At 46.2% G+C, this 14,043-nt stretch overlaps 1 protein-coding gene across 1 annotated transcript in view; it reads left to right on the top strand.

Moving 5' to 3' along the window:
• Positions 1–14,043, top strand: part of rnf4 (ring finger protein 4) — a 66,652-nt gene that overhangs the window by 33,543 nt on the left and 19,066 nt on the right. The window contains exon 3 of the mRNA XM_043704051.2: positions 2,483–2,588. Within this exon, the coding sequence (XP_043559986.1) occupies positions 2,483–2,588 (106 nt within the window). The remainder of the gene's footprint in view (positions 1–2,482; positions 2,589–14,043) is intronic.

The following is a 14,043-nucleotide window of genomic DNA, read 5'->3' as shown; positions in this document are numbered from 1 at the left end:
CAATAAGGTTTGTGAGGCACGACCTGCCCTTCACAAAACCATGCTGACTATCCTTGATCACATTATTCCTATCCAGATGTTCATAAATCCTATCCCCTACAATTCTCTCTAAGACTTTGCCCAGAACAGAAGTGAGACTCACCGTCCTATAGTTACTAGGGTTATCCCTACTCCCCTTCTTGAACAAGGGAACCACATTTGCTATCCTCCAGTCTTCTGGCACTATTCCTGAAGACAACGAGGACATAAAAATCAAGGCTAATGGCTCTGCAATCTCCTCCCTTGCTTCCCAGAGAATCCTAGGATAAATGCCATCAAGCCCAGGGGACTTATCTATTTTCACCCTTTCCAGAATTTCCAACACCTCTTCCCTACATACCTAAAGCGGTCCATTCTAATTAATTGTGACTCAGTATTCACATCGGCAACAATGTCCTGTTCCTGAGTGAATACTGACGAAAAGTATTCATTCAGTGTCTCCCCAATCTCTTCAGCCTCCACACACAACTTCCTACAACTATCCTTTACTGGACCTATTCCTACCCTAGTCATTCTTTTATTCCTGACATACCTATAGAAAGCCTTAGGGTTTTCCCTAATCTTACCAACTAAGGACCTTTCATGTCCCCTTCTTGCTGCTCTTAGCTCTCTCTTCAGATCCTTCCTGGCTACCTTATAACTCTCAATCGCCCCAATTGAACCTTCACGCCTCATCTTTACATAGGCCGCCCTCTTCCATTTAACAAGGGATTCCAATTCCTTATTAAACCACGGCTCCCTCACACGACCCTTTCCTCCCTGCCTGACAGGTACATACTTATCAAGGACACTCCATAGTTGCTCCTTGAAAAAGATCCACATATCAATTGCGCCCTTCCCTTGAAGCCTACTTTTCCAAGCCACGCATCCTAAGTCGTGCCTCACCGCATCATAATTTCCCTGCCCCCAGCTATAACTCTTGCCCTGCAGTGCACACTTATCCCTCTCCATCACTAGAGTAAAAGTCACCGAATTGTGGTCACTGGCCCTAAAGTGCTCACCTACCTCCAATTCTAACACCTGGCCTGGTTCATTACCCAGAACCTAATCCAGTATGGCCTCACCTCTTGTTGGCCTGTCTACATATTGTGTCAGGAAACCCTCCTGCACACATTGGACAAACACCGACCCATCTAACGAACTAGAGCTATAGCTTTCCCAGTCAATATCTGGAAAGTTAAAGTCCCCCATAACAACCACCCTATTACTTTCACTCTTCTCTTGAATCATCCTCGCAATCCTTTCTTCTACGTTTCTAGGACTATTAGGAGGCCTGTAGAAAACTAGTAACGGAGTGACCTCCCCTTTCCTATTCCTAACCTCAGCCCAAACTACCTCAGATGGCGAGTCTTCATCCATCGTCCTTTCCACCGCTGTAATACGATCTTTGACAAGCAATGCCACACCTCCCCCTCTTTTACCCCCACATCTGACCCTACTAAAACATTTAACCCCTGGAACCTGCAACAGCCAATCCTGTCCCTGTTCTACCCATGTCTCCGTAATAGCCACAACATCGAAGTCCCAGGTACCAACCCACGCTGCAAGTTCACCTACCTTATTTCGTATACTTCTTGCATTGAAGTATACACACTTCAAGCCATTTCCTGTTTACAGGCACCCTCCTTTGAGATTGATGCCATGTTCCTAACTTCTCTACACTCCAGGTCCTGCACCCTAAAGCTCCAGTCTAGGTTCCCATGCCCCTGCAGAGTTAGTTTAAAGTATTTTGTGTAGTGATGTCATTTCCTGTTTGTTTTCTGAGGGGTTGATAGATGGCATCTAGATCTGTGTGTTTGTTCCTAGAGACCTGGCCCTCCAACCACAACACCATAAACAAACACACAGATCTAGATGCCATCTATCAACCCCTCAGAAAACAAAGAGGAAATGACATCACCATAAACCCCAGGAACCCCATCCAGGAGAAAGATATAAATAGAAAGCAGGAGACAACAGCTTCACTTCACTTGGAGGTTGCCACTAATGATGTTACCTAGCCAGGTAATGAAACCTCTGGATATCAAACCTACAGCTCAGCGAGCAAACCTACACCCTTGACTATGAAATCACTAATGTCGTACCATTATTCAAGCAAGAAGGAAGATTACTAAAGCTTTTGTTGTCCTGCTCCACTTTCCAGAACTTGCATAAGAAGGATTTCCTCCTTTTTGCTTGGAGTTGATTTATCACCCTCTGGTCTGACGCCACCTTTTTATGTCGACCAATTTTTTCTGTACTTGAGCAAGGTCCCTCTGTAACCATGCCCTTCCTGAACTGTAGCAATTCTATTTTCTATTTCTGTAAAGATACAGTCCACAATTCACTACCAGAAAAACTGCTTTTGGTGAATAATTGAGAGTAGCAGTTAAGCAATTAAACTTAAGCAATAGACCATACATTTGTCACAGTCAGCAAAATTTAGGTTGTTTTATATTTTCAGACACAAAGAAAACGTAGGATGGTACCACCTCAGCAATCCAGAAGGGCACGCCGTCAACGCAGATCAGTAGAACCAGCTGAACCAGAGGCTGAAATCGTAGAGACTGGTAAGGAGCAAGCTTTGTTTACAAAACCCCTTCTTTTGATAGGAACCAAACTAATGGAAAATCGTTACTGTCAGTATTTGGTAATAAAACATGACCACGGGTGATCAGTTTGCTTCTAGGCCATCTTAAGTTAGACATCTTCCTAGGTTTGTTCTTAACTGTGTGAAGCAGGATTTGAAAGTGCAGTATTGCTTTGACTAACAGGCATTACCTATACAACAGCTGTACATTTTCTGTCTCCATCCAGGCACTATTTCTTTTAAGTCAGATACAGATAGCGGGGAGGTGCTGGGGAGAAGATAACAAAGAGTACAATAGATGAAATGGAGGTGATAGGTTAGAGAGGAGGGTGGAGCGGATATGTGGGAAGGGAGATTGCCAGGTAGGATTGCCATGAGGATAGTGCTGAGCTGGAAGGTTGGAGCTGAGGTAAGGTGGGGGAAGGGGAAATGAGGAAACTGTTGAAGTCCACATTGATGCCCTCTGGGTTGAAGTGTTCTGAGGTGGAAGATGAGGCGTTCTTCCTCCAGGCGTCGGGTGGTGAAGGAGTGGCAGTGGAGGATGCCCAGGACCTCCATGTCCTTGGCAGAGTGGGAGGGGGAGTTGAAATGTTGGACCACAGGGCGGTGGGGTTGATTGGTGCGGGTGTCCCCGAGATGTTCCCTAAAGCGTTCTGTGGAGGCATCCGGTCTCCCCAATGCAGAGGAGACTGCATTGGGCGCAACGGATACGATAAATGACATAGGTGGATGTGAGGGTAAAACTTTGGATGTGAAGTGCTCCTTTGGGGCCTTGGATGGAGGTGAGGGAGGAGGTGTGGGTGCAGGTTTTGCAGTTCCTGCGGTAACAGGGGAAGGTGCCAGGACGGGAGGGTGGGTTGTTGGGAGGCGTGGACCTGACCAGGTAGTCACGGAGGGAATGGTCCTACTTGCCAATCTCCCTTCCCACCTATCTGCTCCACCCTCCCCTCTGACCTATCACATCCATTCCCACCCCCATTCACCTATTGTACTCTTTGCTACCTTCTCCCCAACTCTCCTCCCCCTTTCCCTCCTCCCCCCAACCCCACTTATCTTTCCACCCTGGAGGCCTCCTGCCTCAATTCCTGATGAAGGGCTTTTGCACAAAACATCGATTTTCCTGCTCCTCGGATGCTGCTTGACCTGCTGTGCTTTTCCAGCACCCCTCTGATCTAAACTCTGGTTTTGAGCATCTGCAGTCCTCACTTTTACATTATTCACTAATATCCAAGGCAAACCCACCAACTCTGACCATTACCTCGACTATATTTCTTCATACCTTGCTTCCCGTAAGAACTCCATTACAAAATCCTACATTGTCCATATCTATTGCATCAGTTTGACCGATCCATCTCGGAGATGCCTCCAATATGTCTTTTTGTTTTCCTTGAACTTAATTTATTTCCCCAGTGGTTATCTACCTTCACCCTGTCCACTTCTGCCCAGAACAGTTGGGTTTCTCTTGTCCTTCTTGCCACCATCAGCCTCTGCATTGAAAGGGTCATCCTTCCCAATTTACATCACCTCCGCAGGATGGCACAATCTTGCACACCTTCCCCGACCCTCCTTTGCTAGCATTCTTTAGGAGCTGTTCTCTCCATGACACTCTTGTCCATTCCTCACTCCTAACACCTCTTCACCTTCCTGTGTAATTGCAGAATGTGTATAACACTTATTCTTTTACCATGTTCTTTCAACCTAATTTATTCACTCTTCACAATACAATATCCTCTACATTGATGAAACCAAACCCTGTCTGGTTGCTGTCTGTTTGCTTATAGAATACTTCTGCTCTGTCTGTAAGAATGACCCTGACCTTCTAGTTGATTACCATTGCAGCACACCATCTTGCTATTTTACTTGTATTTCTGCTTCAGGCTTGCTGCAAGGCTCTAGTGAAACCCAACTCAAGCTGGAGGAACAGTGACTCATTTTCCACTTCACAGCCTTTAGGCTCAACATTGAATTGAACAACATCAGACCATGAGTATTGTCCATCAATTTTGATTATATCCCCTTTCATAACTGCTCCTCACCAGTGTCTTGTTACAATGGGTTTGCTTACAGGACAGCAGGTGCCAATTGTCAGACCCCTCCTCCTACTACCCTCTTGATCATGACCTCTCCTCCCATCACCAAACCATCATTTCCCAAACCATCCACAACCTCATCACCTCTGGGGAGCTCCCATCCACATCCTCCAACCTCATTGTCCGTGAACCCTGCACTGCCTGATTCTACCTCCTTCCGAAGATTCACAAACCTCACTGCCCCAGTTGACTCATTGTCTCAGCCTGCGCCTGTCCCACTGACTTCATCTCTTCCACCCTCGACCTCTTAGTCCAGGAACTCCCCACCTACATTCGTGTCCCCACCCACACACTTCACCTCTTCCAAGATTTTTTTCTCCCCAGTCCGCAACATTTCATCTTCACCATGGACACACGGTCCCTGTACACATCAATCTGCCACGACGAAGGTCTCCAAGCCCTCCGTTTCTTCCCCTCAAGCCATCCCAAACAGTACCCTTCCACTGACACCCTCATCTGTCTGGCTGAACTAGTCCTCACCCTCAACAACTTCTTCTAATCCTCCCACTTCTTCCAAACCAAAGGGGTAGCCGTGGGCATCCTCATGGGCCCCAGCTATGCTTGCCTGTTTGTCAGGTATATGGAACAGTCCATTTTTCGCAATTCCACCAGCACCACCTGTTCCTCCACTGTATCAGTGACTGTATTGGTGCAGCCTCATACTCCCACAAGGAGGTTGAACAGTTCATCAACTTTACCAACCACTTCCACCTTAACCTCAAATTTATCTGGACCATCTCAGACACCCCCCTCCCCTTCCTGGACTCTCCATCATAGTCTCCGGAGACCGAATAACCACAGACATCTACTACACGCTCACCAACTCCCACAGCTACCTAGGCTACCTCCCCCCCCCCCCCCCCCCCCCACTCTATGTCCTGTAAAAATGCCATCCTTTATTCCAATTCCTCCGCTCCACCGCATCTGTTCCCAGGATGACCAATTCCACCTCAAAGTCCATGATGGCCTCCTTCTTCCATGGTCACAACTTCCCCCCTCACATGGGTGACTATGCCCTCCCAACGCATCTCCTCTACTTCATGCACCAACACCCTTGAACACCACCCCTTTCACCCCATCAATCTCTGCATATCAACCTCATCTGCCACTTCCACCACCTCAAAAACAGACCCCATCACTAAAGATATATTTCCCTCCCCACCCCTATCAGTGTTCTGGAAAGACCATTACCTCTGCGACTCCCTCATCAGGTCCATGCTCCCACACCAGCGCACACCCCACTTCTGGCACCTTTCCCTGCCACCGCAGGAAGCGCAAAACCTCTGCCCACAGCACTCCCCTCCCTTCTGTCCAAAGCCCCAAGGGATCCTTCCACATCTGTCAGAAATTTACCTGCACATCTACCAATGTCATCTACTGCATCTGTTGCACCCAGTGTGGTCGTCTCTACATCAGGGAGACAGGACACCTTCTTGCGGATCATTTCAGCGAACATCTCTGGGATACCCGCACTCACCAACCCCATGGCTGAACACTTTAACTTCCCCTCCCATGCCGACAAAGACATGCAGGTCCTGGGCCGCCTCTGCCGCCAAACCATTACCACCCAATCCTTGGAGGAAGAATGCCTCATGTTCCGCCTTGGGACCCTGCAACCACACGGGATAAATATGGATTTCAACAGCTTCCTCATTTCCCCTCCCTCACATTATCCCAGTCCCAAGCCTCCAAACCGGCACTGCCCTCTGGACCTGTCCATCACTCCCAACCCCCCGACCTATTGTCTTCTCCCTCTCCTTTTATCCACCTATCGCTTTCTCAGCTGCCTTCTCCACGACCTCACCCCCCTCCCATTTATCTCTTAGCCCCAACCCATAAGCCTCATTCCTGATGAAAGGTTTATGCCCAAAACGTCGATTCTCCTGCTCCTCGGATGCTGCCTGACCTGCTGTGCTTTTCCAGCATCACAGTCTTGACTCTGATCTCCATCTGCAGTCATCACCTTTCTCCAAATGTGACTGCCAAACCTTCCTCCTGTATCAATCTAGGCCTATTTATGCACTGCATTAGACAAAGTCCTAGATGTAGACGCTGTTGAGCAGTTCCTTGCCGTTGGTCACCCATGCTCTAATACTACCACAATGCCAAACAGGGAGGCAAATCATGCCAATTCCAGATCTTGGAATCGATAGTGTGCCAACACCTCAGGTTGATAGCTGTTTCTTCACTTCCCTGAAAGCTATAGCTTAGCTACGTGACCATTCCCAAGGCTGACTTTTTTTTTAAGGAGTTAATGCAAAATTGCCAAGCTGGAAACCAGGTTATGAATGAACTTTCCAAAATAGTTTACCACCTGAAAGAAAGATCTGAGCTATGGTACAAACATGGGAGCTGGGGTATCTTTGATCGCCCTCACTTTATCTTCCAATGGGTGTAACTTGGTCTTGTCAACTCTAGCTCAGGTATGCAACGTGGGGAAAACCTGTTATTCCATCCTTAGGTATGCCCCTGCCTGGGAGAAATGTCTAAGGACTGTGTCCAAGTTCTCTGTGTTCTCCTATTCCTCCCTGTTATTGCACGGGATGACAATAAACCAAATACATCTCATATATTGTTACAAATCTTAAGGTTATTAAATATTTCTGAGAATCCATATCTAACCACTGCAGAAAGTGGTTTATTGTTGGTATAAAATCTCCGCAAAGGCGAACCAATCCGTTGGGCTTCCAAATTGAAGCAATCGGTGCTGCCATTTTGCAAGCTGGGCTGGTTTGAGGATTCCTTCTCCTTTTCAGCCTTCTGATTTCTGCCTCTACGTGTTTCCTGTGAGACAAGTAGTAGTGGGCAGGCCTTGTGGAATTGCTTCCTAGTGAACATGCAAGGTGACGTTTGATAGTCCCTAGACTTTCCTGAAAACCTCCTCTCTGTCTCTGTCTCTGTCTCTGTCTCTGTCTCTGTCTCTGTCTCTGTCTCTGTCTCTGTCTCTGTCTCTGTCTCTGTCTCTGTCTCTCTCACACGTTTACCCAGCAAGCTTGGGCCCGGCCCTTCCACTACTATCACTGATAACTGAACCAGCTGCTTCTCGTTAGTGCGAGCCGTGGCCTTGCAGTCCAGAACTGGTTTTGCTAAAGGCTTGTTGTCATCACTGTAACTTCACCCTCCCTTCACAACAGATGACAATTTAACCATTCTAATTGGTTCTGATTTAGATGTTACTTAGCAATTTAACTGTTCCAGATGTCGGTGAACTTCCCAGGGTGTGCGCTCTTCATGTTAACCTATGAGCTGTCCTTAGTCTGTTTAGGTCTAATGGGACAGCTTTGCTGTCTTCATTCAGCATATTGGCAAGGACTATGTCAGGTAGAGCTGGACCCTGAACAAAATTGCACCCCTTTGGCTGGGGCTTGGCTTTGTTTTAGGGATTTTGCTGTGAGCTGACCTAGAGCTCCTTTGTTCAGGATTTGTCCTGAGTGAGACTATGCATATGCCACCACTCAAGTGGTGTTCCCCTCCAGCTCAGTCAGACTGGTGAGGGTGTCCTGACGCTGTCAGAACATCCGACAACTCATGCTCCACTTGCCACGTTTTCCAATGGAAAAAGCCAGTTGTGGTGCATGTTTAAAGTCCAGTTGAGCTTCAGCTGATAGGTGCTTTGCATGGTTACATCACTAATCCCACATACCAACCGGTCTCGAAGCATCTCGTTTAAAAACTAAACTGAATTCACACATAGTCACAAATATGTACAGAACAGAAACTGACCTTCAGTCCAACTCGTCCATGCCAGCCAAATATCCTAACCTAATCTAGTCCCACCTGCCAGCACCTGGCCCATATCTCTCTAAATCCTTCCTATTCATATAGCCATATCCATGCCCCTCATAATTTTATAGACCTCTATAAGGTCACCCTTCAGCCTCTAATGCTCCAGGGAAAACAGCCTCTGCCCAAACACCCTCAAAATATATTACGATATTAGGCTAGACTGTAACTTTATCTTGTTCTAAAGGAAAGTGTAAGATGTTGTGTTCCAGATGCAATTCGATTAGTCAAGCTACTTTACTTTAAGCAAACCACACTTGTATTTTACACTATAGCCAAACTACAGACAAAATACAAAGAAAAGAAAGTAATTTGCTTAATTGTCATGATCAAAATGCCTAAAATGATACACTTTAACTACTACTAATTAACAGTTCCAACATCCCCTGGCACACCCTTGGCAAAGGAAAATTCAGTAATTACAGAAGCAGGAAGAGAGCTCCAGTTTCTCGTGGTAACAGAGAGAGGAATAAGGCTTTCCACATCCAGCTTCAAGCGAAAACTAAAAATTCAGGTTCTGTGGTAACTCAATCCCACCCATTTAGGCTGCTTCTATTGTCCCAACATTTTAAAACATAACATCCCCATGGCTCCTCGAGGTATTTACTGTATTAGCTTTGAGCAGCTTGCTCAGTACCTCTGTCTCCACCTTTGTCCTTTAAAACCAAAGGACAAAAGACACCTCTTAAAGCCATAGTATTGTCACAATAGCACCTCAGAATTAGAAGAGGCTTAGGGTTGTTTTAACATTTGATGCCTCAAGGAAAGTTAGGCTCCTAATAACAAAAAATACTGCAGGTCCACAGGTTGTCAGGAGAGTTACTCGTTGCTTTTCATTTGCCCCAATGTCATTTGCCTGGGAAAAAAAAACATGTATTTGGGGGCCCTGTGTTCAGTGATTGAAGCCTCCTAAATAACGTGATGATGCCAGAAATGCTGACCCCAACTTGAAGATGAATATTGCAATGAGTTTTTTTAGTAACATACCTCACTCTTGTCACCACTGAAACAACTCCACAGAGGCTGGTATCACTAAGTCACCTTTACTTGCATGTGGAAAGCCCTTGACACCGGTCCAGCTCCCTGAGAGTCATCTGAGTGAATAGGATGTCTGACACTCATCCTTTTATGTCAGCCAGAGTTCCTTAATTGGCCTAGATTAACGTTCCCAAGTAGGGAACTCTTGTTGTATGGAACAATCATGCTGCCAGACATGCTGAGCTTTTCCAGCAATTTGTTTTGAGGTCCACCTGGTTGACCTCATTACAATGGAGGAGAAAGTGAGGTCTGCAGACGCTGGAGATCAAAGCCGAAACTTTATTGCTGGGAACTAGGGAACAGAAGATTCGACGTTTCGGGCTCATTCCTGAAGAAGGGCATGTGCCCGAAACGTCGAATCTTCTGTTCCCTAGATGCTGCCTGACCTGCTGTGCTGTTCCAGCAATAAAGTTTCGGCTTTGACCTCATTACAATCACTACTTTCCTATGTGCCAGGTATGATTTCAAACAAACAGTTTGCTCCTGGGTACCCGGTGATTCCAGTTTTGCGAGGGCTCCTTGATGCTGTCACACTCCTTACCTCTGGAATTCAGTTTATTTGTCCATGCTTGAACCAATGCTGAAATGACTTCAGGAGCTGAGTGACCCTGGTGAAACCCAAACTAGGCATCACTGAATGAATAGGTTTGTGCTGAGTTAGTGCTGTTTGATAACAATATTGATGACACCCCTCATCATTTTACTGATGATCGAGGTGCTGAGTTAGTGCTGTTTGATAACAATATTGATGACACCCCTCATCATTTTACTGATGATCGATAGTAGACTGACGGAGCGATAATTGTCCAAGTTGGATTTGTCCTGTTTATATACAGCACATACCTGGGCAATTTTCCACACTGGGTAGATGCCAGTGGTGTAAATGCATTGGAAGAGCTTGGCTGGAGGAGCATCAAGTCCTTGAGCACAAGTCTTTTACTATTTACCAGAATGTTGTCAAAGCCCATAGATTTTGCAGTATCCAGTGTCTCCAATCTTTTCTTGATATCACGTGGAGTGAATTGAATTGGCTGAAGACTGCTATCTGTGCTGGGGATCACTGAGGAGGCCAAGATGGATCATCCGCTTGGCACTTCTGGCAGAAGATTGCTGCCTTGGATGTGGATGAAAAGCTAATGCAGTGGTAAAGCACAGCAGGTCAGGCAGCATCCGAGGAGCAGGATTCTGCTGCTGTGCTTTTCCAGCACCATTCTATTTGACTCTGATCTCTAGCATCTGCAGTCTTCACTTTCTCCCCTCTTCCATTATTAAGAATGGGGGTATTTGTGGATTTGTCTCCTCCCGTGAGTTGATTAATTGTCCACCACCGATCTCAATTGGCTGTGGCAGGACTGCGGAGCTTAAACTTGATCCATTCTCTGTGGGACTCACTTAGCTCTGCAGACTTCTTGCTGCTTATGCTGTTTAGCCCACCTATCTGGTAGCTTCACCCAGGTTGGCACCTCCTTTTTAGGTATGCCTGCTGCTGCTCCTACCATGCCCTCCTGCACTCTGTTGAACCAAGGTTGATCACCTGGCTTGATGGTAATGGTTTAGTGGGGGATATTAGCCCACAGTGTCTCCTGGATGCCCAGTCTTGATTGTTAGATCTGTGCAAAGTCTGTCCTATTTAGCACAGTAATAGTGCCACACATGAAGGAAGGTATTCTCTGTGTGAAGGTATTCTCTCTGTGTGGTCAGAGTCATAGAGATGTACAGCATGTAAACAGACCCTTCAGTCCGACCTGTCCATGCTGACCAGATATCCCAACCCAATCTATCTTATGTCTAATGCACGAAGCATTAGACATAAGATGGATGAGCTTGAGGCTCTTTTGGAAATTGGCAGATACGATATTGTGGGGATAACTGAGACGTGGCTTCAAGTGGGCAGGGCCTGGGAAATGAATATTCAAGGATACACGTGTTATCGTAAGGACAAACTGATGGGCAGAGGCGGTGGGGTGGCCTTATTAGTAAGGGATGATATTCAGTCCTTTGCGCGGGGGGACCTAGAGTCAGGAGATGTAGTCAGTGTGGATAGAGCTTCGAAATACCAAGGGTAAAAAGACCCTCTTGGGAGTCATCCACAGGCCCCCAAACAGTAGTCTGGATGTCGGATGTAAGTTAAATCAGGAGCTGAAATTGGCCTGTCGCAAAGATGTTACTACAGTTGTTATGGGGGATTTTAACATGCAGGTAGACTGGGAGAATCTGGATGATATTGGGCCACAAGAAAGAGACTTTGTGGAGTGCCTCAGAGACGGATTCTTAGAGCAGCTGGTGCTGGAGCCGACCAGGGAGAAGGCAATTCTGGATCTGGTATTGTGTAACGAACCAGAATTGGTCAGAGACCTCGAAGTGAAGGAGCCATTGAGAAGTAGTGACCATAATACAATAAGCTTCAATCTGCAATTTGAGAGGGAGAGGGTACAATCGGAAGTGACAGTACTTCTGTTGAATAAAGGGAATTATGGAGCTATGAGGGAGGAGCTGGCCAAAGTTCAATGGTGCAATACTTTAGCAGGGATGACCGTGGAGGAACAATGGCGGATATTTCTGTGTATAATGCAGAAGTTGCAGGATCAGTTCATTCCTAAAAGGAAGAAAGATCCCAGGAGGAGGCATGGGCGGCTGTGGCTGACGAGGGAAGTAAAGAAACATATAAAGTTAAAAGAGAAAAAGTATAACTAAGATAAGTGGGAAAACTGAGGACTGGGAAGCTTTTAAAGAGCAACAGAGGATTACTAAGAAGGAAATACGCAGAGGAAAAATGAGGTACGAAGGTAAACTGGCCAAGAATATTAAGGAGAATAGTAAAAGCTTTTTTAGGTATGTGCAAGGCCAAAAAATGGTTAGGACAAAAATTGGGCCCTTGAAGACACAAACAGGGGAATATATTACAGGGAGCAAAGAAATGGCAGAGGAATTAAATGGGTACTTCAGATCTGTGTTCCCTGGGGAAGACACAAGCAATCTCCCTGAGGTAACAGTGGCTGAAGGACCTGAACTTAAGGGAATTTATATTTGCCAGGATTTGGTGTTGGAGAAGCTGTTAGGTCTGAAGGTTGATAAGTGTCCGGGGCCTGATGGTCTGCATCCCAGGGTACTGAAGGAGGTGGCTCGGGAAATCGTGGATGCGTTGGTGATTATTTTTCAGAGTTCAATAGATTCGGGGTCGGTTCCTGAGGATTGGAGGGTGGCTAATGTTATACCACTTTTTAAGAAAGGTGGGCGAGAGAAAGCAGGCAATTATAGACCAGTTAGTCTGACCTCAGTGGTGGGAAAGATGCTGGAGTCTATTATAAAGGATGAAATTACTGCACATCTGGATAGTAGTAACAGGATAGGACAGAGTCAGCATGGATTTATGAAGGGGAAATCATGCTTGACTAATCTTCTTGAATTTTTTGAGGATGTAACTATGAAGTTGGACGAGGGAAATCCAGTAGATGTAGTGTACCTGGACTTTCAGAAAGCTTTTGATAAAGTCCCACACAGGAGGTTAGTGAGTAAAATTAGGGTGCATGGTATTGGGGGCAAAGTACTAGATTGGATTGAAAATTGGTTGGCTAATAGGAAACAAAGGGTAGTGATAAACGGCTCCATTTCGGAATGGCAGGCAGTGACCAGTGGGGTACCGCAGGGATCCGTGCTGGGACCGCAGCTTTTTACAATATATGTTAATGATATAGAAGATGGTATCAACAATAACATTAGCAAATTTGCTGATGATACAAAGCTGGGTGGCAGGGTGAAAAGTGATGAGGATGTTAGGAGATTACAGGGTGACCTGGACAAGTTAGGTGAGTGGGCAGATGCATGGCAGATGCAGTTTAATGTGGATAAATGTATGGTTATCCACTTTGGTAACAAGAACAGGAAGGCAGACTACTACCTCAATGGAATCAATTTATGTAAAGGGGCAGTACAGAGAGATCTGGGTGTTCTTGTACACCAGTCAATGAAGGCAAGCATGCAGGTACAGCAGGTAGTGAAGAAGGCTAATAGCATGCTGGCCTTCATAACAAGAGGAATTGAGTCTCGAAGCAAAGAGGTGCTTCTGCAGCTGTACAGGGCCCTAGTGAGACCACACCTGGAGTAGTGTGTGCAGTTCTGGTCTCCAAATTTGAGAAAAGACATTCTGGCTATTGAGGGAGTGCAGCGTAGGTTCACGAGGTCAATTCCTGGAATGGCAGGATTACCTTACACTGAAAGACTGAAGCGACTGGGCTTGTATACCCTTGAGTTTCGAAGATTGAGAGGGGATCTGATTGAGACGTATAAGATTATGAAAGGATTGGACACTCTGGCAGTAGGAAACATATTTCCACTGATGGGTGAGTGCCGAACCAGAGGACACAGCTTAAAAATACGGGGTAGACCATTTAGGACAGAGCTCAGGAGAAACTTCTTCACCCAGAGAGTGGTGGCTGTGTGGAATGCTCTGCCACAGAGGGCAGTGGAGGCCCACACTCTGGATTCATTTAAGAAGGAGTTGGATAGAGCTCTCAAAGATAGTGG

Source organism: Chiloscyllium plagiosum, unplaced genomic scaffold (assembly GCF_037043375.1).
Source record: "Chiloscyllium plagiosum isolate Xiang-an unplaced genomic scaffold, Cpla_swu_hap1 HiC_scaffold_2, whole genome shotgun sequence".
In the NCBI taxonomy this organism is placed as follows: Eukaryota; Metazoa; Chordata; class Chondrichthyes; order Orectolobiformes; family Hemiscylliidae; genus Chiloscyllium; species Chiloscyllium plagiosum.
This window is presented reverse-complemented; position numbering and strand designations above follow the sequence as displayed.